At 53.2% G+C, this 25,923-nt stretch overlaps 1 protein-coding gene across 16 annotated transcripts in view; it reads right to left on the bottom strand.

The window, feature by feature from the left end:
• The window catches only part of Myo9b (myosin IXB), a 93,521-nt gene that overhangs the window by 37,053 nt on the left and 30,545 nt on the right, over positions 1-25,923 (bottom strand). For all 16 annotated transcript variants that reach the window (XM_037211809.1, XM_037211813.1, XM_037211810.1 and 13 more), the window contains exons 3-8: positions 10,981-11,075; positions 4,640-4,702; positions 3,272-3,371; positions 2,930-3,030; positions 2,139-2,268; positions 159-248 (exon numbers count right to left, since the gene is read on the bottom strand). In XM_037211809.1, coding sequence (XP_037067704.1) covers positions 159-248; positions 2,139-2,268; positions 2,930-3,030; positions 3,272-3,371; positions 4,640-4,702; positions 10,981-11,075 — 579 coding nt within the window. The remainder of the gene's footprint in view (positions 1-158; positions 249-2,138; positions 2,269-2,929; positions 3,031-3,271; positions 3,372-4,639; positions 4,703-10,980; positions 11,076-25,923) is intronic.

The raw sequence follows: 25,923 nt of genomic DNA, 5'->3' as shown, positions 1-25,923 counted from the left end.
CATGTGTGCAGAGGAAGGGATTCTCCACATGGGGCTCTGTGCTTTGTGGCTCAGCAGCAGCTGCATGTCTGAAACGGATCTCATGAGAAACAGAGCCACAGGAAGCTGGTCTGGCCACAGCTGAGGTCCCCTGGCTGCAGGGCAGGGCACACACTCACCTCACTCAGGCTGTAAGGCAGGATAAGCTTGTCGTTGACTGTCACTGTTTTTCTCTTGGTCAGGACCTCCACCAGGGTCTCCCGCTTCACCTATTTCCAGGGTGGGGAAAGGAAGGCAGGGAGGTGAGGCACTTGTCAGGGCTTCTGCATCATGGAGGCCAGCCTGGAGAGCTAGGGGAGAGCAGGATGGAACACAGAGGCTGGGCTGGGAAGGGCCTCCCTACACATGGCGCCCTCTTCTGGCCTCCACAGGCACTGCATGCATAAGCACATACCTACATGTACACGCATAAAATAAAAAAAACCTTACGGAACAAAATCAAACAACCCCTCCCTCAAGTGTGCTAGCTTACTCTTAAGTCCAGAACTGGGGAGCAGAGGCAGGTGGATCTCTGTGAGCTCAAGGCCAACCCGGTCTACAGAGGGAGTTCCAGGCCTTGCCAGAGCTATATAGTGAGATCCTGTCTCAAAAATAAACTGGTAATAAAATAAAAACTAAAAAGTAATATAAAACTTGAAAGCAAAGAAACACAAGGCCAGGTGTGGTGGCGCATGCCTTTAATCCCTGGTCTCAGGAGGCTGAGGCAGGTGGATCCTAAGTTCTAGGCCAGCCAGAGTGAGACTCTTATCTAAAAAACAAAGCAGGAAGGTAAGCTGGAGGTCAGCTCATCAGGACAAGATGTAAGATTCATCCAGCCAGCTCTCGGCCCCACAGTTCCGTGCCCAGCAGTGTCAAAAGAAAAAGAAACAAACCCAGGACACTCAAGCTCCTCACTGAAGGCCACAGGCGCCATCCCCGTGCCCAGCCACTAGGTGCCAGGACTGCTCCCAGGCTGAGGAGCAGAGGTCTCCCCAGGTGAGAGCCAGCAGAGGAGACCTCCCACTTCACATCATCACCTACCTAGCTGTGTCTGCACATGTGGGTTTGTGTGTGCTTGGTACAGTGAGCGGAGCCAGGGATCCCATGTGTGAGAGGGAATCCCATGTGTGAGAGGGGATCCCATGTGTGAGAGGGAATCCCATGTGTGAGAGGGGATCCCATGTGTGAGAGGGAAGTGGGCGGCATGGGCAACACCCCCAACCCCCATCATGCCTTTTTTTTGAGCTGGAGGGTCTCACTGAGGTGCTCAGGCAGGTCTTGAAGACTCCTGTCTTAGCCTGAGAGTGGCCAGGATGACAGGCCTGTGCTGTCACACCTATATGTTTTAAATTTAATTGTTAAAAAACAATTTATGTTTGTGACCAGCCTGGTCTACAGAGCAAGTTCCAGGACAGCTGAAGCTGCAAAGAAAAACCCTGTCTCGAAAACAACATCATCCAAAAAATGGGTGTTTTGTCTAAAACCTGTCTGTGCACCACGTGCATGCCTGACGCCTGAGGCCACCAGGAGAGGCTGTCCGATCTCCTGGGACTGGAGTCACAGACAGTCATGAGCTGTCCTGTGGTGCTGGGACTCAAATCCATGTCCTCTGGAAGAGCAGCCAGTGCTCCTGTGAGCATCTTCAGCTCCCAATTCGTGTTTTTTGCAGACAGGGTTTCACGTAGCCCAGCTGGCCCTGAACCGATTATCTCTGTGCCTTTCTTTACCTCTCGAGTGCTGAAATGACAAGCACGTGCCAGCACATCAGGTTCGTGTGTGGCTGGTGTGGGACCGGGCTTTGTGCACACAGACGACAGCATCAGCCCAGGAAACCATGGCTTCACTCGTTTACACTGAACTGTGTGTGTAGATACGTGCCTGAGAGTGAAGGAGACCATGGCGGCTGTGGCCACAGGCAGATGTGAGAACTGAGCTCTATCCGCGAGAGTAGAACACCTTAACCACCAGTGCCTCCTACCGGTTTGGACAGCCAGACACACAGACAGGAGCAAGGAGGGGACATCTCAGAGATGACAGAGGAAGCAGGCAATGAGAGGCTGCCCTACCGTGTCAGGGACCAGGAAGCACGTACAAGGAAGGATGGTGAAGAAGGGAGGTACCTTCAGGAGCTCAGACAGGGTGTCCAACACCTCGGGGGGCCCAACCTCCAGGCCTTCGTCCCGGCCTGTGGCTCTCTTTTTGTAGGTGACGTTGCCCAGGTACAGGATGGCTGAGAGGACAGAGAAGATCCTGGGACACAAGAGAGGTTACTGCGGCCTGCGTCACCTGCTTGTTTCTGCAGCAGTGTCTCATGCAGCCGGGCCCAGGGTGCTCTCCACTTTGCACCCCGACCCCACTCCCAAATGCTGCTGCCTGTTAGACATCACGCTTGGCTCGGGTGGTGCTACAGACAGAACCTATGTTCACACGTGATACCGACTGTGTTCCAGCTCCAGCCCTGATCATTTGAGATGAGTCCAAACTATGTAGCACAGGCTAGCCTCACCTGACGTCTTCCCAAGCACTGAGGGTGCAGATAATTAATACACCACCACACAAACTTACTTTAATGTTTTTGCTAATAGACAGGGTCTTGTTATGGCCTTGAACTTTCAAACATCTTCCTGCCTGTATGGTTGCTGCTTTGCCTTTTTTTATTTCTTTCAGATAAGGTCTCACTGTGCAGCAAAGGCTGACTTCGAACAAGCAACCCTCATTTCTTAGTCTCTCCAGTGTGGAGATGGCAGGTGTGCACCATCATGCCCAGCTTCAGCTGGTTTGGACCGCTGCCTCCCAGCTCAGGGCTGCAGCCCTCTCCTGTGCTCTGTGGAATACTGCCTATCCTCTATGGGCTGCAGGTCAGACCTCAAGAGGAACTGGTCATTGCCTAGTGGCCCAGCAGCCCACTTACTGCTTCTTGGTAGCGGGTAGGAAGCCCACCATCTCCATGGCCTGCTGGAGTCTTTCAAAGTCATGTTTGAGGTCTTCTCCATCTTCAATATTCAAGTTATGCTGAAAAAAAGGGAATAAACAAAACAAAGGCGTGGGCACTCAAGCACTTCCGGCCTGGAGGGCAGTGAGCAGGGCGATCCAGGCTGGGGAGAAAGAAGGCCAGGGCCGGGATGAATGGCAGCTTTTGTGTGTGTGCTCAGGGCTGGGCTGCGGGCCCAGCAGGGCCAGGCTGGCAGCCTCTGACCTCCCTATGGCAGACAGCCTTGGGGGCAGAGGTGGCGCCATGGCTGCGGCTATTTACCTGGTTGAGGTAGAAATAGTCTTGAGGCTGCTTCAGCCGGAATTCCTGGCGCTCTTCCTCGCTGACACCCAGCAGCAGATAATAAAACACGTGGTAATTCCTGTGGGTGACCAGCAAGGGGCGTCAGTGCCTGGCCAGGCCAACAGCGCAGGAAAGGGTGGGTGAGACGGCTCAGCTGGTCAAGGCGCCTGCTGCTAAAGCCAAGGGACCTGAGTTCAATCCCCGGAACACACGTGGTAGAGAGGGGACTGAATCTCCAGGTGTCCTCTGACCACACGTGTACATGTTTACACACACACACACACACACACACACACACACACACACACACTGAAATAAACAAACAAAGTTCAAAAAAGAGTCTCGGCCGGGCGGTGGTGGCGCACGCCTTTAATCCCAGCACTCGGGAGGCAGAGGTAGGCGGATCTCTATGAGTTCGAGGCCAGCCTGGACTACCAAGTGAGTCCCAGGAAAGGCGCAAAGCTACACAGAGAAACCCTGCCTCGAAAAACCCAAAAAGAAAAAAAAAAAAAAAAAAAAAAAAAAAAGAGTCTTGGCCGATGCGGTGGCGCACGCCTTTAACCCCAGCACTTAGGAGGCAGAGGCAGGCGAATCTCTGTGAATTTGAGGCCAGTCTGGTCTATAAAGAGAGTTCCAAGACAGCCAAGGCTACATAGAGAGACCCGACTTAAAAAATAACTAAAAATTGTAAGTACTGTTAGGAAAAGAGGGACTTCCTCAAGTGAGTGAGAGGCACAGGCGCAGGGACATGGGTCTCACCTGCTTGTTAAACACAGTTATTCTAAGATGCTCGCACCCTGCAGCCCCGCCTGGCCTGGAACCTGAGATCCTCCTGCCTCAGTGTCTATGCTGGCTCACGGATGTGCGGCTGCGCCAGCTCTGAGGTGTTACTGAAACACATTTCAGGCTGACTCTGAACAGCGTGGACATGCAACTCTCAGTGAGGGCAGTAAGGGGCACAGGGCTGGAGGCCATGGCAGCAGGTATGTGGAGTGGAGAGCACAGAGCTTAGACTCCAAGCCTGGCTTCCCTCAAGGGGCCCTTGGGCAACACAACACTTGCTTCACCTCTGTGAGAGCCAAAGCTTGAGCAGGACTGTGTTCACAAATCCCACCCCCTGGGGGCTGAAGAGATGGCTGCTCTTCCAGAGGACCCCCAGAAGTTCCCAGCATCTACACACTGGCTAACAAGCCCCTGGAACTTCAGTTCCAGGGGTACTGGCACCCTCTTCTGATCTCCCTGGGCTCCAGGCACACAGGCAGTACACTTACAAACACACAGGCAAAACACCCATATACATAAACAAGCCAAAAAAAACAAAAAACAAAAAACAAAAACATGCCCCACCGCTCATCCTTCTCCCGGGATACCAGGCGAGACTTTTCAAGCAGGTATTTCTCCACAACAGCTCTGTTATGAAAGAAAAAAGGGAGAAATAAGATTACATTTTAGTATTGATATTTCTTCTTAGAGATTTTTTGCTCTGGCTAGAGTTGAAGATGGAACCAAGAACCATACATTTCAAGCAGGCACCACATCACTAAACCACGCCCCCAGCCCCTCACTGGGGGATTCCAGGCAGGGGCTCCACCCTGACCACGCCCCCAGCCCCTCACTGGGGATTCTAGGCGGGGCTCCACCCTGACCACGCCCCCAGCCCCTCACTGGGGATTCTAGGCAGGGGCTCCACCCTGACCACGCCCCCAGTCCCTCACTGGGGATTCTAGGCAAGGGCTCCACCCCTGAGCCACGCCCCCAGCCCCTCACTGGAGGATCCTAGGCGGGGCCCCACCCTGACCACGCCCCCAGCCCCTCACTGGGGATTCTAGGGGGGGCTCCACCCTGACCACGCCCCCAGCCCCTCACTGGGGGTTCTAGGCGGGGCTCCACCCTGACCACGCCCCCAGCCCCTCACTGGGGGATTCTAGGCAGGGGCTCCACCCTGACCACGCCCCCAGCCCCTCACTGGGGATTCTAGGCGGGGCTCCACCCTGACCACGCCCCCAGCCCCTCACTGGGGATTCTAGGCAAGGGCTCCACCCCTGAGCCACGCCCCCAGCCCCTCACTGGAGACTCTAGGGCCATTATCTATGTCTAAGCCAAGATCTTCACTTAGATATTATACGGTGGTTCTTTTTTTCTTTCATTTCACTCAGGTTCTCATACAGCCTAGGCTGGCCTCTAACTTGCTGTGTACAGGGGACGCCTATCAACTCCTGATCTCCTCCTTGAATCTCCTGAGTGTTGGGATGACTGAAAGGCCCACACCACCACAGCCTGGGTTACAGAGTATTGGGCGGAAGCCTGGGCCACTACACATCCTCTCTACTGAGCTAAGGCCCACTTCCTCTTCTGGTGTTTGAGACAGACCTTACTGTGTAGTTGAGGTTGGCCTTGAACTGCTGCTCTCCTCAATCATCCCTTCTGCGAGCTGGGCTAACGTGCACCACACACAGGGTCTCTGCAGTGCTGATGGGGGAACCCAGGGCTTCGTGTTTGCTAGGTAGTCTCTCTACCAAGAGAGCCACACCCCTAACCATATCTCTGCTCTGGCCTAGCATGAGGCACTATGGTGCTGTGTGCTGCAGATGCCCTGAAGATCACCTGTGTTCTGACTTCAAACCAAGAATCAGGAAGTGGCTGACCGATGTGTTCCTGGAGAGAGAGAGCTGAGCATGGTACAAGGAAACCTGACAGGACCCGGGCAGGTGAAGAGAAGGAAACGTGTCCTCAACAGCAGAACGCGGCTGGAGGGGCTTCAGGCATCTGCTTGTGCGCACACTGACTCAGAACTTCAGTATAAGCTCAGAGACGACCTCATGGCTTGACTGCTTACTGACAGGCAGACAACAGACAGCTAATTTTTAAGGTACAACTTGGGCACATGCTGGCCTTGAACTAAGAGTTCCTTCTGCCTCTGCCTCCCGAGTGCTGGGATTAAAGACGTGCGCCACCACTGCCTGACACAGCCTGTTTTATATTTAAGTCTCTTCCTATTTCTTTATCGGGTTATCCATCCTACTATCTAGCTATTATGCTCATAACACATGAAAGCACAAGGCATTCCTCGCACGTGCTAGACAAGCACTCTATGGCTGAGCTCCGCCCCCATCTATAAGTTGTGTCTGTTTAGTGAGAGCATGCAAGACGATGTGTGTCAAAGGACAACGTCTGGGAATCCCTTGTCTCCCACCTTGCTGAGGCAGAGTACCTGTCCTAGACCACTGTGACAAAAACTCTCTGATCGAAAGCAACCTAGGGAGATCAAGACAAGCCCCACGGACAGTCCCCCGGGCCAGTCCGGTCCAGGCTGTCAATCAAGGCTTTCTTCTCAGATGGACTCTGGGCGTCAGGTGACGACTACAGTTAGCTGAGTCTCTCCTGCGGGTGCGGCTGCGCACTCCGGGCCGTCCGGCTCCCAGCTCCTGGTGATTCTGCGGTCTCTGCACCCCATCTCTCTTGTCAGGAGTGGGGATGACAGCTATGCACCACACCCGGCTTCTCACGTGGCTTCCTGGGTATCGCACTCTGGTTGTCAGGCTTGCATGGCCAGTGCTTTTACCCACTGAAGCATGCCTCTGGCTGCCCCCACCGTCACCGCTGCTGGAGAGCAGGGGCCTCCGACCTCTGACCCCCACAGGTCCCTGGCTGTATCCACACAATCTGGCTTTCTGGAGCTACTGTTTCCTCCCAGATCAGTTTGGGTCACCCGTGAGGTGCTGGAGCAACAGGAAACTGCAGCACCCTTGAAGCCCAAGCTCAAATCCCCTTCATCTCCAAACACCAGGGACCACAATGATGTCGGATTCCCCCCAGCATTCATTTATTCATTCGTTCATTCATTCATTCATTCATTCATTAGTCCATTTATTTATTTATTGGGTTTTTTTGAGACAGGGTTTCTCTGTGTAGCCCTGGCTGTCCTGGAACTCACTCTGTAGACCAGGCTGGTCTCAAACTCACAGAGATCCTCCTGCCTCTGCCTCCTGAGTGCTGGGATTAAAGGTGTGAGCCACCACTGCCCAGGCCAAGTATTTATTTTAATATTTCATTTTTATTTTGAATACTATATGTACGTTTGTGCCCTGCCACGTGGGTGCTAAGAACCAATAATCTCAGGCATGCTGCAGGAGCAGCTGGTGCTCTTCACTACTGAGCCAAGGACTGCAGTATCTGCATGTATGTCATAAGACGTTGTGGGGACAAAGTCCAGTCTACACACACAGGTCTGTGTATCACAGACAGACCCTCGACACACAGCGCACAACCTGAGTCTCGCAGGGTCTCGCTGAGCAGTGAGCTCATCCATTTGGCCAGTCTAGCTGGCGGGCTTGCTCCGGGAACCCCTCCTCTCTGCTTCCTGAGTGCCAGGATGACAGGTGGCTGCCACACGCGCCCACCCGGCTCTCATGACGGTTCTGGGAATTCCAACTCTAGTGCTCACACCACACAGTATTTTAGCCCCTTAGCCGTCTTCTCCCCAGGTCCTTTATCCAGTGTTTTTAGTTTTATGTGGGCATATCCCTGGAAACAGAGGTGTGGCATCTTCCAGCCACCGTGCTTGCTGACTCCAGAACCTGGAACATCTTGGATTTAAGTTTTGGATTCTGGATGCTTGGGCTATAGGAATGGCAGTACACATTTCCAGGGGACCTGTGGCATTCCAGGCAGTATCTCAGGCAACCCTCCCACACACAGAGAAGGTGCTCTAGGTCCCAATGACAGACAGGAACTGAGGCCCCTACAAGACCCTACAGGAAGGAAAGAGACTGGCCAGCTCCCCCCACATCCACTGGGACTGGCAGGGCCCAACCTGTGAGGGTTTGTGGACCTTTCCATCTGAGCCTGCCTTTTAATTTTATTTATTTTCTGTTGTTATGAGACAGGGTTTCACCGTGTGGTCCTGGCTGCCCTGGAACTTACTATGTAGATCAGGCTAGCCTTGAACTCATGGAGACTGCCCTCTGTAGAACAGTGCCGTTAAGTCTGTAGGCCTGCAGGAGACTCAAGAGTGCAGGGCTAAGACGCTGCCTGGAGAAGGGGCTGGAGAGAGAGAGAGCTCAGCTCTGCCCCTCCAGAGGGACCTGGCTCCATTCCCGGCACCACAAGGCAGCTCACACTGTCTGTGAAGTCCAGTTTCCGGAGATCCAACACCCTCTTCTGGCCTTTGTGGGACACACACACACACACACACACACACACACACACACACACACACAATCATTTCTCCCCCTCTTCTGCAGGATTCCCTGAATTCCACCTAATGTTTGGCTGTGGGTCTGCATCTGTTTCCATCAGTTGCTGGAAGAAGCCTTTCCAATGACAATTTGGCTAGGTACCAATCTGGTCACAGGAGATGACTAGAATTCTAGCTGGGGTCATCCTTGGGGATTCCTTGGAGATTCCCTTGTGCCAGGTTTTTACTTGACCCTGAAATGTATTCCCTTTTGGCACTGAATTTAATTTTTATGTGTATCAGTGTTTTGCCTCTGTGTGTGTGTGTGTGTGTGTGTGTGTGTGTGTGTGTGTGTGTGTGTGTGGTGCAGTGCCCATGGAGGCTAAAAGAGGGCATCAGATCCCCTGGGACTGGAGTTACAGTAAGTTGTGAGCCCCATTTGGGTACTGAGAATTTAACTTGGGTCCTCTGCAAGAGGGGCTAGTCCCTGATTTAGGGTTTGTTTTTGTTTTTGTTTGTTTGTTTGTTTGTTTGTTTTCAAGGCAGGGATTCTCTGTATAGCCCTGGCTGTCCTCAAACTCAGAGATCAGCCTGCCTCTGCCTCTTGAGTGCTGGGATTAAAGGCGTGAGCCACCACACCCAGCCCTCACTTTCGGTTTTAAAGGTCTGAGGCCAGCAAGGAGTTTCTGTGAGAGCAGAGGCTCCCTCTGAGCTGATCTGCACTCACAGGAAACTGAAGCCTCAGGAATGGGGAACTTGGGCTCACACCAGCCCTGACCCTTGGTTTTGTGAATAAACAGTGACAGAGACATGACCAGACACAACAGGGAAAGGCAGCCCTGGGTGGTAGCCTATGTGGCATGAGGCTGTGGCAGCCCCTAGGCCAGAAGGCTAGGCCAGAACGAGGACCCGGGCCAACACGGAATTCCTTTCTTAAATCCAAGACTTGCACTTGAACAGGGCAGGGGTGTGGGGTGAGGGTCAGCAGCAGGGCAGGGGTGTGGGGTGAGGGTCAGCAGTAGGGCAGGGGTGTGGGGTGAGGGTCAGCAGCAGGGCAGGGGTGTGGGGTGAGGGTCAGCAGCAGGGCAGGGGTGTGGGGTGAGGGCTAGCAGCAGGTCAGCTTGCTGAGCACTTCAGAGCCCCCAAAAGAAAAGCTGACCTAGCCTGAACTTGCTGGGAGCCCAAGGCAGGGAAGGGCAAGCTGCACCCACTAGGTAAGGGGCAGCTTGGCTAGTGTACGAGGCCAGTCAGCGTACCTGACAGACCTGTGCATGTGACCTAACCAAGTACTTACTTATCTGTTTTCATGTCCTGTTTTAGTGGTTTTTAGTTATTCAAGGTTAGAAAATAAGAAACGGAAAATTCCAGAGTAAATGATTTGTAAGTCTGACGTTCCATGGCATTTTAACAGCTGGATGAAACCCATGCCACCCTCACTGCCCCTCCAGGGTCCTGACTCCTCCTGTATATGCTACCCTCCTGTTAGCTACTCAGCAGCCACCCTGGTTACCAGGTCAACTGCCACTGTACTGCGGTATTGGCTTCCAGCAGCCCAGATTTACCCTAATAAGGAAGGCCCCGAGAGCCCACGAAAGTCATTAGACTCTAACTGGAGAGATTTACTTAGCCCACGATCCAGATGTGAGACTGTGTGGCAGCTGGACCCCAAGCGGGTACGGTGGGGCTGAGGCCAAGCAGAGGCTGTGCAGACACAAGGGTCCAGAGTCGACCCGACCTTCACCAAGGGCCTCTCAACCTGCACCCCAGCAGGGCCTGCCCGTGTGGGAGGGGAGGACGCCAGAGGCTCAGACTCCCCCTTCCACACCCAGTGTGAACTATCAGTGGACAACTGTCCACAGCCTTGACAGCCATATTCTGGTCCGTGGCAACCCTCTGTGCTGCAGAGCTTCACGGTGCATCTGCTGCCATGCGGCACACGCCTGTAAGTGACCCGGCTGCAGCCCCGCCGCAACGCCACCTCCCCGTGCCTCACAGCCGTATACCTACCTGTCCGTGAGCTGCTCCTCAGCCCTCCCCGTAACCACTGCCCACAGTCTGTCTGTTTACGCACCCACTGGCCCACTCACGTATCCCAGCTGTCATTTGCCTGTACACAAAATATATGCATAAATCCAGCCACCCACACATCTATGCCTTGACCCATAAATCTCTCCCCCCACCTCTGCCCAGCCACTGCGTGCCCTTTGGTACTTCCCTGGACCATTCCATCATGTTGCTGCTCAGCACTGTCTGTTTCTGGATAAGGGCCTTACATCTGGCTGGTGCTGGGGTGCCTGTGATACCCCGACACCTTATGAAGGCCAGCAAGCAGGCTCTCCAGCCTGGCTGGTTCTGACTCAAGGGCCAGAGAAGATCCTCACTGCACAGACCTGAAACCCTCAACGGCACATTCGCAGATGGGGTGCACTCCAGGGGCAGAGCACTGGCTAAGCTCACAGGGGGCCCTGGGTTCCAGCCTTAGCTTGAGGAGCACACAGACAGAGCAACTCACCCCCGCACGATGCCGCTCTCCAGGTAGTTGACTTGGATGAACTTCCCGAAGCGGCTCGAGTTGTTGTTGTGGGCGGTCTTGGCGTTCCCGAAAGCCTGCGGGGAGCAAAGGCAGCATTGAGACCCCGGCCTGGCATCTCCAGAGCCTCCACCCTGGCCCCAGAACCCCTGTGTATACAGCATTCTTGTCCCCAGAGCCAGCCTTGAGCCACTCATTCGGAGGCTCAGGTAAGAAGAAGGCACAGGGCAGGAGAGGTGGCTCAGTGGTTAGGACGCTTGCTGTCAAGTCTGATAGCATAAATGTGATCCCTGGGACGCGTATGGTGGAAGGAGAGAACCAAACCTTGCAAACTGTCCTCTGATCTCCATACATGCACACGTGTGCACACACAGACATAAATGTAATCATAAACATTTTTTTTAAATTTAAGGGCTTGTTACTATTGTGTGTGCGTGGGGGTTGGGTATTTTGCTTGTACTGTGCACCCTGTGTGTGCCTGGTGCCTATGGAAGCCAGGAGAGGGCATTAGATCCCCTGAAACTTGAGTTACAGAAAGAAGGTTGAGTCGCCATGTGGGTGCTAGGAATTGAACCCAGGTCCTCTGCAAAAGCAGCCAGTGCTCTTAACTGCTAAGCCATCTCTCCGGCTCAACAACAACAACAACAACAAAAATGTAAAAAGCAAGTCTCAGGTGTGTGGCTGAAGCGTGTCCCCATGTGCTCAGTCTGCCTAACGCTGAAGCACACTGGGAGAGTGGAGCCACGCCCAGCTTTTCACACGGGTGCTGGGGATTCAATCTCAGGTCTCCACACTTGCACATCAAGTGCTTTTGCCCCTGAGCCATCTCTTCAGAGCCTGTTAGGTTTATGTTTTGAGACAGGCTCTCACTTTGTGGCCTAGAGCTACCAACCATCCTCCTGCCTCAGCCTCCCAAGTGATAGATAGATTGATACACCTGCACCCCTGTGCCCAGCTTGTAAGTATTCTTCTTTAAAAATTATGCAATCTTAGCCGGGCATGGTGACGCATGCATTTAACTCGGTTGGCAGAGGCAGGTGGATCTCTGAGTTTGAAGCTAGCATGGTCTACAGAAGAGTTCTGGGACGGCTAGGGCTATGCAGAAAAACCAATCAACCAACCAACCAACAAATAAATAAATAAATGAAGCCATCTATAGCACTCCATTACAGTGACAGAGGACTAAGACAACCAGCAACAGGTGACCTCTGTGTGATAGCCCAAAGGGAAATTCCACAAAAAAGTCTGGGATGGTAGAGGTCCAGGTGTTGTTCTGTGATGGAGGAGGACCAGGTGTTGTTCTGTGATGGTGGACCAGGTGTTGTTCTGTGATGGAGGATGACCAGGTGTTGTTCTGTGATGGTGGAGGACCAGGTGTTGTTCTGTGATGGAGGAGGACCAGGTGTTGTTCTGTGATGGAGGATGACCAGGTGTTGTTCTGTGATGGAGGAGGACCAGGTGTTGTTCTGTGATGGAGGAGGACCAGGTGTTGTTCTGTGATGATGGAGGACCAGGTGTTGTTCTGTGATGGAGGAGGGCCAGGTGTTGTTCTGTGATGGAGGACCAGGTGTTGTTCTGTGATGGAGGACCAGGTGTTGTTCTGTGATGGAGGACCAGGTGTTGTTCTGTGATGATGGAGGTCCAGGTGTTGTTCTGTGATGGAGGAGGACCAGGTGTTGTTCTGTGATGGAGGACCAGGTGTTGTTCTGTGATGGAGGACAGGTGTTGTTCTGTGATGGAGGACCAGGTGTTGTTCTGTGATGGAGGAGGACAGGTGTTGTTCTGTGATGGAGGAGGACCAGGTGTTGTTCTGTGATGGAGGACCAGGTGTTGTTCTGTGATGATGGAGGACCAGGTGTTGTTCTGTGATGATGGAGGACCAGGTGTTGTTCTGTGATGGAGGAGGACCAGGTGTTGTTCTGTGATGGAGGACCAGGTGTTGTTCTGTGATGGAGGACCAGGTGTTGTTCTGTGATGAGGAGGACCAGGTGTTGTTCTGTGATGGAGGAGGACCAGGTGTTGTTCTGTGATGGAGGGGGGGGGAGGAGGCAGGTGTTGTTCTGTGATGGAGGACCAGGTGTTGTTCTGTGATGGAGGACCAGGTGTTGTTCTGTGATGGAGGACCAGGTGTTGTTCTGTGATGGTGGAGGACCAGGTGTTGTTCTGTGATGGAGGAGGACCAGGTGTTGTTCTGTGATGGAGGAGGACCAGGTGTTGTTCTGTGATGGAGGAGGACCAGGTGTTGTTCTGTGATGGAGGAGGGCCAGGTGTTGTTCTGTGATGGAGGACCAGGTGTTGTTCTGTGATGGAGGACCAGGTGTTGTTCTGTGATGGAGGACCAGGTGTTGTTCTGTGATGGATGGAGGACCAGGTGTTGTTCTGTGATGAGGAGGACCAGGTGTTGTTCTGTGATGGAGGAGGACCAGGTGTTGTTCTGTGATGGAGGACCAGGTGTTGTTCTGTGATGAGAATGGGAGGACCAGGTGTTGTTCTGTGATGAGGAGGACCAGGTGTTGTTCTGTGATGATGGAGGACAGGTGTTGTTCTGTGATGGAGGACCAGGTGTTGTTCTGTGATGGAGGACCAGGTGTTGTTCTGTGATGGAGGACCAGGTGTTGTTCTGTGATGATGGAGGACCAGGTGTTGTTCTGTGATGGAGGAGGACCAGGTGTTGTTCTGTGATGATGGAGGACCAGGTGTTGTTCTGTGATGGAGGAGGACCAGGTGTTGTTCTGTGATGAGGAGGACCAGGTGTTGTTCTGTGATGGAGGAGGACCAGGTGTTGTTCTGTGATGGAGGAGGGACCAGGTGTTGTTCTGTGATGGATGGAGGACCAGGTGTTGTTCTGTGGATGGAGGACCAGGTGTTGTTTGTGATGGAGGGGGTGTTGTTCTGTGATGGAGGACCAGGTGTTGTTCTGTGATGGAGGGTGTTGTTCTGTGATGGAGGACCAGGTGTTGTTCTGTGATGAGGAAGGTGTGTTGTGAGGAGGACCAGGTGTTGTTCTGTGATGGAGGACCAGGTGTTGTTCTGTGATGGGAGGACCAGGTGTTGTTCTGTGATGAGAGGACCAGGTGTTGTTCTGTGATGGAGGAGGACCAGGTGTTGTTCTGTGATGGAGGACCAGGTGTTGTTCTGTGATGGAGGAGACCAGGTGTTGTTCTGTGATGGAGGAGGACCAGGTGTTGTTCTGTGATGGAGGAGGACCAGGTGTTGTTCTGTGATGGAGGGGCAGGTGTTGTTCTGTGATGGAGGACCAGGTGTTGTTCTGTGATGGAGGAGGACCAGGTGTTGTTCTGTGATGGAGGACCAGGTGTTGTTCTGTGATGGAGGACCAGGTGTTGTTCTGTGATGGAGGAGGACCAGGTGTTGTTCTGTGTGTTGTGATGGAGGACCAGGTGTTGTTCTGTGATGGTGGAGGACCAGGTGTTGTTCTGTGATGGAGGAGGACCAGGTGTTGTTCTGTGATGGAGGAGGACCAGGTGTTGTTCTGTGATGGAGGACCAGGTGTTGTTCTGTGATGGAGGACCAGGTGTTGTTCTGTGATGATGGAGGACCAGGTGTTGTTCTGTGATGATGGAGGACCAGGTGTTGTTCTGTGATGGAGGACCAGGTGTTGTTCTGTGATGGAGGAGGACCAGGTGTTGTTCTGTGATGGAGGAGGACCAGGTGTTGTTCTGTGATGGAGGACCAGGTGTTGTTCTGTGATGGAGGACCAGGTGTTGTTCTGTGATGATGGAGGACCAGGTGTTGTTCTGTGATGGAGGAGGACCAGGTGTTGTTCTGTGATGATGGAGGACCAGGTGTTGTTCTGTGATGGTGGAGGACCAGGTGTTGTTCTGTGATGGAGGAGGACCAGGTGTTGTTCTGTGATGGAGGAGGACCAGGTGTTGTTCTGTGATGGAGGACCAGGTGTTGTTCTGTGATGGAGGACCAGGTGTTGTTCTGTGATGGAGGACCAGGTGTTGTTCTGTGATGGAGGACCAGGTGTTGTTCTGTGATGGAGGACCAGGTGTCTGTGATGGAGGACCAGGTGTTGTTCTGTGATGGGGAGGGGGGGGAGGACCAGGTGTTGTTCTGTGATGGAGGACCAGGTGTTGTTCTGTGATGGAGGAGGACCAGGTGTTGTTCTGTGATGGAGGACCAGGTGTTGTTCTGTGATGATGGAGGACCAGGTGTTGTTCTGTGATGGAGGACCAGGTGTTGTTCTGTGATGGAGGACCAGGTGTTGTTCTGTGATGGAGGACCAGGTGTTGTTCTGTGATGGAGGACCAGGTGTTGTTCTGTGATGGAGGGGGGGGAGGGGACCAGGTGTTGTTCTGTGATGGAGGACCAGGTGTTGTTCTGTGATGGAGGACCAGGTGTTGTTCTGTGATGGAGGACCAGGTGTTGTTCTGTGATGGAGGACCAGGTGTTGTTCTGTGATGGAGGAGGACCAGGTGTTGTTCTGTGATGGAGGACCAGGTGTTGTTCTGTGATGGAGGAGGACCAGGTGTTGTTCTGTGATGAAATGTTGTTCTGTGATGGAGGACCAGGTGTTGTTCTGTGTTCTGTGATGGAGGACCAGGTGTTGTTCTGTGATGATGGAGGACCAGGTGTTGTTCTGTGATGGAGGACCAGGTGTTGTTCTGTGATGGAGGACCAGGTGTTGTTCTGTGATGGAGGACCAGGTGTTGTTCTGTGATGGTGGAGGACCAGGTGTTGTTCTGTGATGGAGGAGGACCAGGTGTTGTTCTGTGATGGAGGAGGACCAGGTGTTGTTCTGTGATGGAGGAGGACCAGGTGTTGTTCTGTGATGGAGGAGGACCAGGTGTTGTTCTGTGATGGAGGAGGCCAGGTGTTGTTCTGTGATGGAGACCAGGTGTTGTTCTGTGATGAGGAGGACCAGGTGTTGTTCTGTGATGGGAGGACCAGGTGTTGTTCTGTGATGGAGGACCAGGTGTTGTTCTGTGATGGTGGAGGACCAGGTGTTGTTCTGTGATGGAGGAGGACCAGGTGTTGTTCTGTGATGGAGGACCAGGTGTTGTTCTGTGATGGAGGAGGACCAGGTGTTGTTCTGTGATGGAGGACCAGGTGTTGTTCTGTGATGGGGAGACAGGTGTTGTTCTGTGATGGAGGACCAGGTGTGTTCTGTGATGGGGGCAGGTGGTTCTGTGATGGGGACCAGGTGTTGTTCTGTGATGGGGAGGAGGTGTGTTCTGTGAGGGACCAGGTGTTGTTCTGTGATGGAGGAGGACCAGGTGTTGTTCTGTGATGGAGGAGGACCAGGTGTTGTTCTGTGATGGAGGACCAGGTGTTGTTCTGTGATGGGAGGACCAGGTGTTGTTGTGGGGGGGACAGGTGTGTTCTGTGATGGGAGGACCAGGTGTTGTTCTGTGATGGAGGACCAGTGTTGTTCTGTGATGGGGGACCAGTGTTGTTCTGTGATGGAGGAGGACCAGGTGTTGTTCTGTGATGGGAGGACCAGGTGTTCTGTGAGTGGAGGACCAGGTGTTGTTCTGTGATGATGGAGGACCAGGTGTTGTTCTGTGATGGAGGACCAGGTGTTGTTCTGTGATGGTGGAGGACCAGGTGTTGTTCTGTGATGGGGAGGAGGTGTTGTGTGATGGAGGACCAGGTGTTGTTCTGTGATGGAGGACCAGGTGTTGTTCTGTGATGGAGGACCAGGTGTTGTTCTGTGATGGAGGACCAGGTGTTGTTCTGTGATGGTGGACCAGGTGTTGTTCTGTGATGGAGGAGGGCCAGGTGTTGTTCTAGAGCTGTGACACTTCAATAGAACAGCTGAGCTGGTCCTGGTGGCTACATGCAGGCCCACAAAGGATCAAACTCCTCAGGCCCACAGGAAGAGAAAACAACCAGAAATTGCCGAGCATGTAGTAAAACCCTAGTCAGGGCCCAGGCCTTAGTGACCCACACCTTTAATCCCAGCACTCAGGAGCAAGACACAGGGAGATTTTCATAAGTTCACTACTAGCCTGGTCTACATAGAGAGCTCCAGACCAGCCAGGTCTACACAGCGAGACCGTCTCAAAACAATAAGCCCTGGGCCAAGCAAGAAAGCAGTGAGGACCCATGCTGGGAAGGGCCCTTCAGGGGCTGGGTGGCAGCTGGGGGCCTTGAGGCTATACATAGATTAATAGAAATGGGTTAGTTTGCCAGGTGGTCATAGCGCACGCCTTTAATCCCAGCACTTGAGAGGCAGAGGCAGGTGGATCTTTTTGAGTTTGAGGCCAGCCTGGTCTACAGAGCAACATCCAGGAAAGGTGCAAAGATACACAGAGAAACCATCTTGAAAAACCAAAAAAAAAAGAAAAAAAAAACAGAAATGGGTTAATTTAAGTATAAGAGTTAGCTAGTAACAAGCCTGAGCTATTGGCTTTATATATAATTTATAAATTAGACAATAATAAAATATAAATAAATTATATTATAAATTAAATAATAATTTTAAAAAAGCATTTAAATTCATATTCAGCCACTGAGTCAGTTATTTGGGATCAGGCAGTCCGACTGGGACAGGAAACGTCCAATTACACAGCTGGACTTGGGTGGATCCATTTCTTTGGTCTGTCGTCTGTGTCCTATATGTGGTGAGTAGATTTTTGTTCACACCTTCCCAAGAAGTCACATAAGTGTGAATCTCTGTCACTGACATGCACATACTAAGATGCCACTAATACCCAGGACCTAAAAAATGCCACTGGGAGTCATCAAACTGCCCCATTACAGAGTGCAGACATCCAGAAGGCCCAGGGGCCCTGCAGGTCCCACCATTCCTAACAATACAGGGGGAGGCTGGGACACAGCACTATTCTGGCCTGGAGTCTGGACAACAGTCTACCCTAGGAGACACTTAGTGTCTAGGAAGAAGGGAGGGTGTGCCTACAGAGGAGGCGCATGCCGGCCGCAGTTTGTCCCTTCTGTTTTTGGAGACAGGTTCTCTGTGTAAGCCTGGCTGTCCTGGAACTCACCTCAAACTCAGAGATCGGCCTGCCTCTGTCTCGCAAGTGCTGGGATTAAAGGTGTGCCCACCACTGCCCAACTCTTTTTTTTTTTTCTATTGAGATTACATTGTAATTCATTTATTTAGTTATTTGTTACTGTGTGCCTGCGTCCTGGAACCAATCATCCAGAAACAGGAAGGGGTAGGGCTGGATAGGGAAAAGCTGCCTTGATGGCAGTCCTGGGGATATCTGCCCCAAAGTTCAGCCCTGAACCTGTGGTTTTGTTCAGTGCAGTCCCAGGGACTCACGGTGCTAACGTGTGAGTTCACGTGGAGCATGAGGGACATGAGCTTCAGCCTGGGGGCTGGGCATCGCACACCGGTGAGGAGCAGTCTCTTCCTCCCATTCTGTGACATCACTCCCTGTCAGCCTCTGCCTCTGATCCATCAGAAAACAGAGGCAGGAGGATTGCCATGAATTCTAGGCAAGCCTGAGCTACAAAGAGATCCTTAATAAAATTTAAAAAAAAAAAAAAAAAAAAAAAAAGCCCACATGAAAAGGTGCATGGACTCTTGTCCCCTGTGGGGCTGGGGTGACTGCGGTTGGGACAGCCTGTTTCTCAGAGAGTCGATATGACAGCTCAGCCTAGCGCTGCCTGCTACAGATGAGTTCCCAAAATTGCTTCCACGCCCCTAAGAGGCACAAGGCTCACTTTTAAAGTGTTACAGACACCTTCCCATGCAGACCTCTAAACATGACAGTCAGGCCCAGATCTGGGGACAGCCAGCCAGCAGTGCCACAGGGTGCGGGGAGGTTGCTTTCTGTTCTATGGTCACAGATGACCCTGCAGGCCAGGGTTCTGTCTGTGCCTGGTGACCTCACGTGTCTGGTATGTGTCTGAGCACACTGCGACTTTTCAAAGCCCTGCTAAAAATATCCGGTCGATGCTATGATACATAGAGGAGGAAATGCCAGCTACAGGCATGCCGTGTGGCTCAGAGCACAAGGCTGGCCCAGGGGCTGAAGCGGACAGCACTGGGCTACGGGTGGCCTGGAGGGATGAGCCAACCCGGTGGTGGACAGGCCCAAACAAGGTGCCAGGGAAGGGGCTCAGTTTTCACAGAAACGTGGTTTTCCTCCTTTCTAACATAAAAGACATGCTGCTAATATTAGTTTATGCACCGATAAAAATAGATCCTGATTAGATCCACTGATTCCACTTCAGGTCCAGGTCCAGAGAAAATCACAACAGCCAAGCAACTAGAAGGGCCGGCAGACATGGTGTGAGCGCGCCCAGTGGGGGCTGGGGAAAACACCAAAGCAACAGAATCCACAGGACCACTGCCCAGAAGCTAGCAGGGCCCTGGGGCAGAAACAGGAGAGACCTGCCTCTCTCCCTCTCTCTCTCTCTCCCTCTCTCCCTCGCACACACACACACACACACACTCAATAGCACCTGCTTTACTAAGAGTCAAAGTCTCACTGTGTAGCCCACAAGGGTTGAAGTCTGTGATTGGCTGGCTCAGCTAGGACTGCAGTTATGAGCCACCAGTCTCGGATTTAAACAACAACAACAACAGCAAAATTTTAGATTTATTTTATGTGTTTGTCTGTTTGCCTGAATGTCTGTGCAGCACACGTGTGCTTAGCACCCGCGGAGGTCAAAGCAGTGGTTGCTGGGAATCAACCCGGATCCTCTCCACGGGCAGCTAGTGCTCTGAGTGCCCAGCCATCTCTCCGGTTCATCCTCGCCCCTTTACTTTTTGGGTCTCACTATGTAGTCCAAGCTGGCTGGAACTCGAGATCTACCTGTCTCTTCCTCCCAAGCGCTGGGACTCAAAGTGTGTGCACCATACTCATCCAGACCCAGATTTTTAAAAGCACATTTTCTAGTGAGTTCAAGGCCCAGCCTGTGCCACATGAGATGCTGTCTCAAAAAAAAAAAAAAAAAAAAAAAACCCAAAGCACACACTCTGACCCCTGCCTCGCCCCGTCCCAACACTCTCCCCTCCAGGCTGGTTCCCCAGCCTTTGGCGTTCTCCAGTCCTTCCTCTTAGGCCTTGACTGGTGGCCTGCCCACCAGGTGCAGGTGGCAGCTCTTCCACCAGACACCAGAAGCTGAGGAGTGCGTTTCCATGGTTTCCATGGCGGGTGGTACTACCTGCCTGGCATATTCTGGCACTTGGGAGGCTGAGGCAGGAGGACTGTGAGTTTCAGGCTAGCCTGAGCTATGTAGCCAAGACCCTGTTTCACCAACCAAACCTACAACAAAAAGGGGACCCAGGCCAGGCTGAAGGCACACCTGCAGGCAAGAGGCACTCCACTCTGACCTCAGATCCTTGAAGCCCAGAGGAGGCGCTCATGTGGTCATGGAAGGGGCAGTGAGCCTGGGGTGGCTTCCACTGAGAAGGGGCCATGCTGGGGACAGGTGAAGCAGTACCACCAGAAAACCTCGCTGTCCCCCGACTAGCAGCTATTTTTTCTGCTTAGAAGGTTCCAGTGTCTCCCCTCGCTGTCTTGTGTTGTGGGTGAACTGGCCACAGGCCACAGTTCCTAGGCGTTCTGTGCAGCTGCATTTGGGTGATTTGTGCAGCAAGTGGGAGGGGCTTAGACCTCTTTTTTGTCCTTTGTCTTTGAGACAGGGTCTCATGTAGTCCAGGCTGGCCTCAAGTCCGGAGTGGGCATGGATGACCTTGAACCTCCTAGCATCCTCAGTGCTACAATGACAGGTGAGGGCCACCCAGAATTAGATGGTGCTGGGGCGGAACCCAGGACTCTGCGGCCCAGGCAAGTGCTCTGCGGCCTTTTTGGGATGGGTCCTTCTCTCTATACTGCCCAACCTGACGCTGAACTCCTAGGTTCAGAAGATGCCTTGCCTCAGCCTGAGTGTTGGGGTCACAGGGGAGCACTGTCAGACCTGGGTCCCCTCAGCCTGAGTGTTGGGGTCACAGGGGAGCACTGTCAGACCTGGGTCCCCCCTCAGCCTGAGTGTTGGGGTCACAGGGGAGCACTGTCAGACCTGGGTCCCCCTTGCTTTTGAGAGCTGCTATGAAGGGCAGAGGTCAGGTCACAGCAGTAACAGGGAGAACCCAGCCACTGAAGGGCAGCCAAGGTGGTGGGGGTGAACTGCAGACGCAGGGACAGGAAGTGCAGCGTCACCCCAACCTCTCAGCTCCTTGCTCAGCGGAGGAGGAAGTGGAGGCTCTCCAGGGCCTGTCTCACACCCCATTTCCACTCCAGGGGCCCTGCTGGTCTCTTCCGGCCTTGAGGCTCAGCCCAGGCCCCATTGTCATGTGACCACCACAGCCTCAGGGATGTGGTCAGGCCGGGTTACTGTGGGGCACAAAGCCCCCCACCCTCAGTGCCCCGACCACAGGAGGCACCGAGTGTCAGCCCCAGATGAAGTGGGGAAAGACACGCAGCAAGGACTCTGAGGCCAGGATGAGTCTCTCCACCATGGACCAATTCCCACCCAAGAACAGAACAGCAGCAAAATCTCAAGCATGCTGGGGAGACGGCTCAGAGGGGAAGTGTCTGCCACCCGGATGTGAGGAGCTAAGTTTGAATCCCCAGAACCACCATAAAACTGGACACACAGTGGGACCGTCCGGAGGTGGAGAACGGGGAATCTGCATGGCGTAGAAAACAGAGACCCTGTCGTCCCAAACAAGAAGGACCACACCTACACACACACACACACACACACACACACACACACACACACAGTCAGGAGGAGTGGAACAAATTATCACTGCTACAGGAGGTCACCATGTAGCCCAGGCTAGCCCACAGCCCCTACCTCTCCCCTTTTGCCTCACACAGCGGCAGGAGCAGCAGGTCTGTAGTAGCCTGCTGAGTCACTGAACAAATCCTGAGACCTTGTCCATGTCAAAAGGGACATTTGGGTTCTCCTCAGCCAAGTGGCCCGAGACTGCAGGGAAGGGAGCCGATCGCAGCCTGGCTCGGGCTCTGCAGGCCTGTCTAATGTCCCCTGCAGAGGCCACAGCTTCTCATGCTGTGTCTCTGTCCCTGAGGAATCAGGACGCTGACTCAGGTGTTCTCGCCTTACGCACAGCAACGTCTCCAGCCCACCCTGGTGTTCACTTCTCTTCTCTTTTCATTTTTAATGACTGCACAGACAGGACAGGCCCAGGGGTCATTCCTCAGGCTGTGTCCACCTTGTTTTTTGGGACAGATTTTCTCGCTGTCCTGGAGCTACCAAGTCACTAGGCTGGCCAGGAACCCCAGGGACTGGCCTGCCTCCGCATCCCTGGGCTGGAACCCAGATCCTGACGAGGGTGCCGGGGATGGACCCAGGCCCTCATGCCTGCTGCCAACTATTTTACCAACTGGGCTACATACCAACCCCATAATCACAATGTGCCTGCCCGCTGTCTCCACGGTGTCCTTACAGCTGGCGCCTCTCCTGTTCCCAAGCCAGGGCCATAAGATTGGCTCTCCTCCCTGTGACAAAAAGCCCTACAACTTTTGATGTGGGTGTCTGAGATGGGAACAGGTCTTCAGTCACTTACCCGCTAAGCCACCTCCTGCCACAACTAGCTGTACCAATGATTCAACCACATCAGTGGCCTCCTGTTACCTTGGAGAGCCCACCGTCTCTAGAGCTGGGCTATAACCACATCAGTGGCCTCCTGTTACCTTGGAGAGCCCACCGTCTCTAGAGCTGGGCTATAGAGCGGGGTCTCAGGGCTCACCTGGCATATGAAGGCCCTGGGTTCTAGCACAACCGCATAAACCTGCAGGGGGACACACCTGTCATCTCAGCACCTGGAAGATGACGGCAGTTTTAGTCATCCTCAGTTACTATATTAGACGCCAGCCTTGGCTACACCAGACCATCACTCAAAAACAAGCAAAATTATAAAACAAAGAAAACCTGGAGTTTCTCAAAACAAACCACTCAAGAGTATAGTCATTGACAGTCTAAACACTGTAGCCCAGGCTTGCCCCCAAACTCCTGGGCTCAAGGGCTCGAACGATCCAACCTCAGCTTCCTCAGGCACTGTGATAACAGGTGCAAACCACTACAAGCAGCTTCATCTAGGAGTTAAAGCGTTTATAGAGTTGGATGCCATGGGATCATGGATTTACAGCCACATTTGTTTAATGTGACACCATTAAACAAACCGGAAGCACGGCACTTGTCCTGATGAGTCTCACATCAATGCGACACAGGTGAGTCATCTGGGAAGAGGGAACCTGGACTGAGAAAAGCCTGCATCAGACTGGCCTAAGGGCAAGCCTGTGGGGTGTTTCCTTGACCGATGATTGAAGTGGGAGAGCCCAGATCACTTGCGCAGCACCATCCTGGGCTGGCGGTCCTGGATTCTGTAATAAAGCAGGCTGAGCAAACCACGAAGAGCAAGCCAGTGAGCAGCACCCTCCATGGCCTCTGCATCAGCTCCTCCTCCAGGTTTCTGCCTGACTTCCTTTGATGATGGACTGTGATGTGGAAGTGGAAGTGAAATAAACCCTTTCCTCCTGAAGTCGCGCTGGTCATGGTGTTTTACTACAGCAGAACCACAGAGATAGCAGTGCACACCTTTAGTCCCAGCACCTGGGAGGCAGAGGCAGACAGATCTGGGTCTAAGGCCAGCCTGGGCTACAGAGTGAGTTCTAAGTCGTCCAGGGCTACACAGTGAGACTGTCTCCAAAGCAACAATAAATATAAGTGTTTTTTCTTTTTCTGTCTTCTAAAAAGTTGTGCTGCTGTGGCCTATTTGAATATCTCCATAGGATGTGTGGTGGTAATTTAAATTCTCAATTTACTTATCTGGGGGAGGGAGGGCGCATTGAACTTAATGGTCAGAGGACAAGTCGCTGGAGTCAGTTCTTTCTTTCCATTATGTGGGTCCCAGGGATTGAACTTGGGTCCTCAAGCTTGGCAGCAATCACCTTTACCCAATGAGCCATCTTGCTGGGTCAAGGTGAATGAGGTGCTGAGTGAGGGTAGAAGCCCGGCCCGAGCACCAAGCCTCCAGAGTATTTTCATTTGCTGAGGCAGGGACGGCAGGCAGGCACCACTCTTCTGAATGACATCTGTTATCTCAGGGTGCTGCCAATACTGGCCATCAACTGCAGTGCGCCAGCTTAGCCACCTGCCCACCCAGGGCCTTGCTCCCAACCAACACCACCAAGAAGTGCTGGCTGTACCCCAGAAATCGGGGAAACTGAGGGCAGCAGAGAGAGGCAGTTCAATGAGTCAACTTCAAGGCATGTGGGTACAGGATCCCTGGGAACCTGACTGGGAAACTCCTGAAGCCACTGGAGCCTGGGGGCAATGTAACCTGCATGCGGGTGGTGTCACAAGGGCCAGAACTGGGCAGCTTTTAGAGGCTTCAGAAACAGCTAGCACAGAGATAGAGGGCAGGGCCAAAGGTCCCTGAACAGAGCACTGCACCAAGATGGAGGTAGTGAGGGATGCTGTGTATGGGGCTCACCCCCTGGGATTCCCTGTGAATGGGAAGGTGGGGAGGGATGCTGTGTATGGGGCTCACTCCCTGGGATTCCCTGTGAATGGGTAGGTGGGGAGGGATGCTGTGTATGGGGCTCACTCCCTGGGATTCCCTGTGAATGGGAAGGTGGGGAGGGATGCTGTGTATGAGGGCTCACTCCCTGGGATTCCCTGTGAGTGGGAAGGTGGGGAGGGATGCTGTGTATGAGGGCTCACTCCCTGGGATTTCCTGTGAACACAGAGGCAGCTGGAGCCTCCTGGTTTCTTTAGAGACAGGCTCTCAGTACAAAGCCCCACCAGCCTGGAATCTGCTACATAGATCTGCAAATGCTGAGCAGATAACCAAGTGCTTAGCTGTCATCACTAGAGTGGACCTTGGAACCCCAGAACTAATGCACCAGCCTCCTAACTGAAATGTGCTTGCTGCCTTTGACCAACAACTTGTTCCCCACCCTCCACAAGTTTAAGTAGCTCGCTCGCGCGCTCTCTCCCTCCCTCCCTCCCTCTCCCTCTCCCTCCCCCCCCCCCCCCCCCCCCCCCCCCCCCCCCCCCCCCCCCGGTTTTTCAAGACAGGGTTTCTCTGTATAACAGCTTTAGTTGTCCTGGAACTTGTTCTGTAGACAAGGCTGGCCTAGAACTCACAGAGATTCGTTTGCCTCTACCTCCCTAGTGCTGGAATTAAAGGCGTGTGACACCATGCCCAGCTTGATTCCTCGTGTTTTTAAATTATCTCACATAGCCCAGGCTGGCCTCAAACCTGGCCATGTAGCTGAAGCTGACCTTGACCTTATGATCCTCCTGCATCAGCTTCTCGAGTAGCTGCTGGATTGCATGTCTGTGCACTGCACCCTGTTTCTCTCTACCTGGCCGTATAGACTGCAGGAGATCTGGGTCGGTGCTAGTCTAGTGGCTCCAGGCGACTGGTGGTGGAGAAGGGGGGGGTACAGGTCTCTGTGATCTGTGCAGCACGTGACCTAGACACTCTGGTCTGCATATCCACAGGGCCACTCACCCCGGACAGCGCACTCTGGTCCCCGTCAGTACCCACACAGGCCCTGCGCATTTCTTCTGAGACACTTGATACTCTGTTTTGGGGATGGTGCCAAACTCGCCTCAAACTCTCAGGCGCTGGGATGACAGGCATGTCCTACTGTACCCAGCTCAAGGAGACTTGTTTTGGGTGCTTAAACTATACCCCATAATTTCACTCTACTCTTAGATGCGGTATTCTAAAAATGTAACTTCCCCCAGGTCTGAAATAGCTTTGAAGTGAGCAAAGGCCCTTCCCTCGTGAGCTGTGCAGGAGAAAAGCCGGGAGGCTGCAGGGCACAAGGCAGCCCCAGAGTACACAGCTGTCCCCTGGCAAGTGCTGCTCAGGGCCACCCTGACCCCGCCTGCAGCTCCCAAGTACCCTTCCAGGAATGGTCCCAGGACACCTAGCCCACACCCTTCCTGCACGGCCAGCTGCTGGCCTGTCTCCTCTCCTCCTGCAGACGCACTGACTCT

The sequence above is a fragment of the Peromyscus leucopus genome, chromosome 17 (genome assembly GCF_004664715.2).
Source record: "Peromyscus leucopus breed LL Stock chromosome 17, UCI_PerLeu_2.1, whole genome shotgun sequence".
NCBI classification, from domain to species: Eukaryota; Metazoa; Chordata; class Mammalia; order Rodentia; family Cricetidae; genus Peromyscus; species Peromyscus leucopus.
This window is presented reverse-complemented; position numbering and strand designations above follow the sequence as displayed.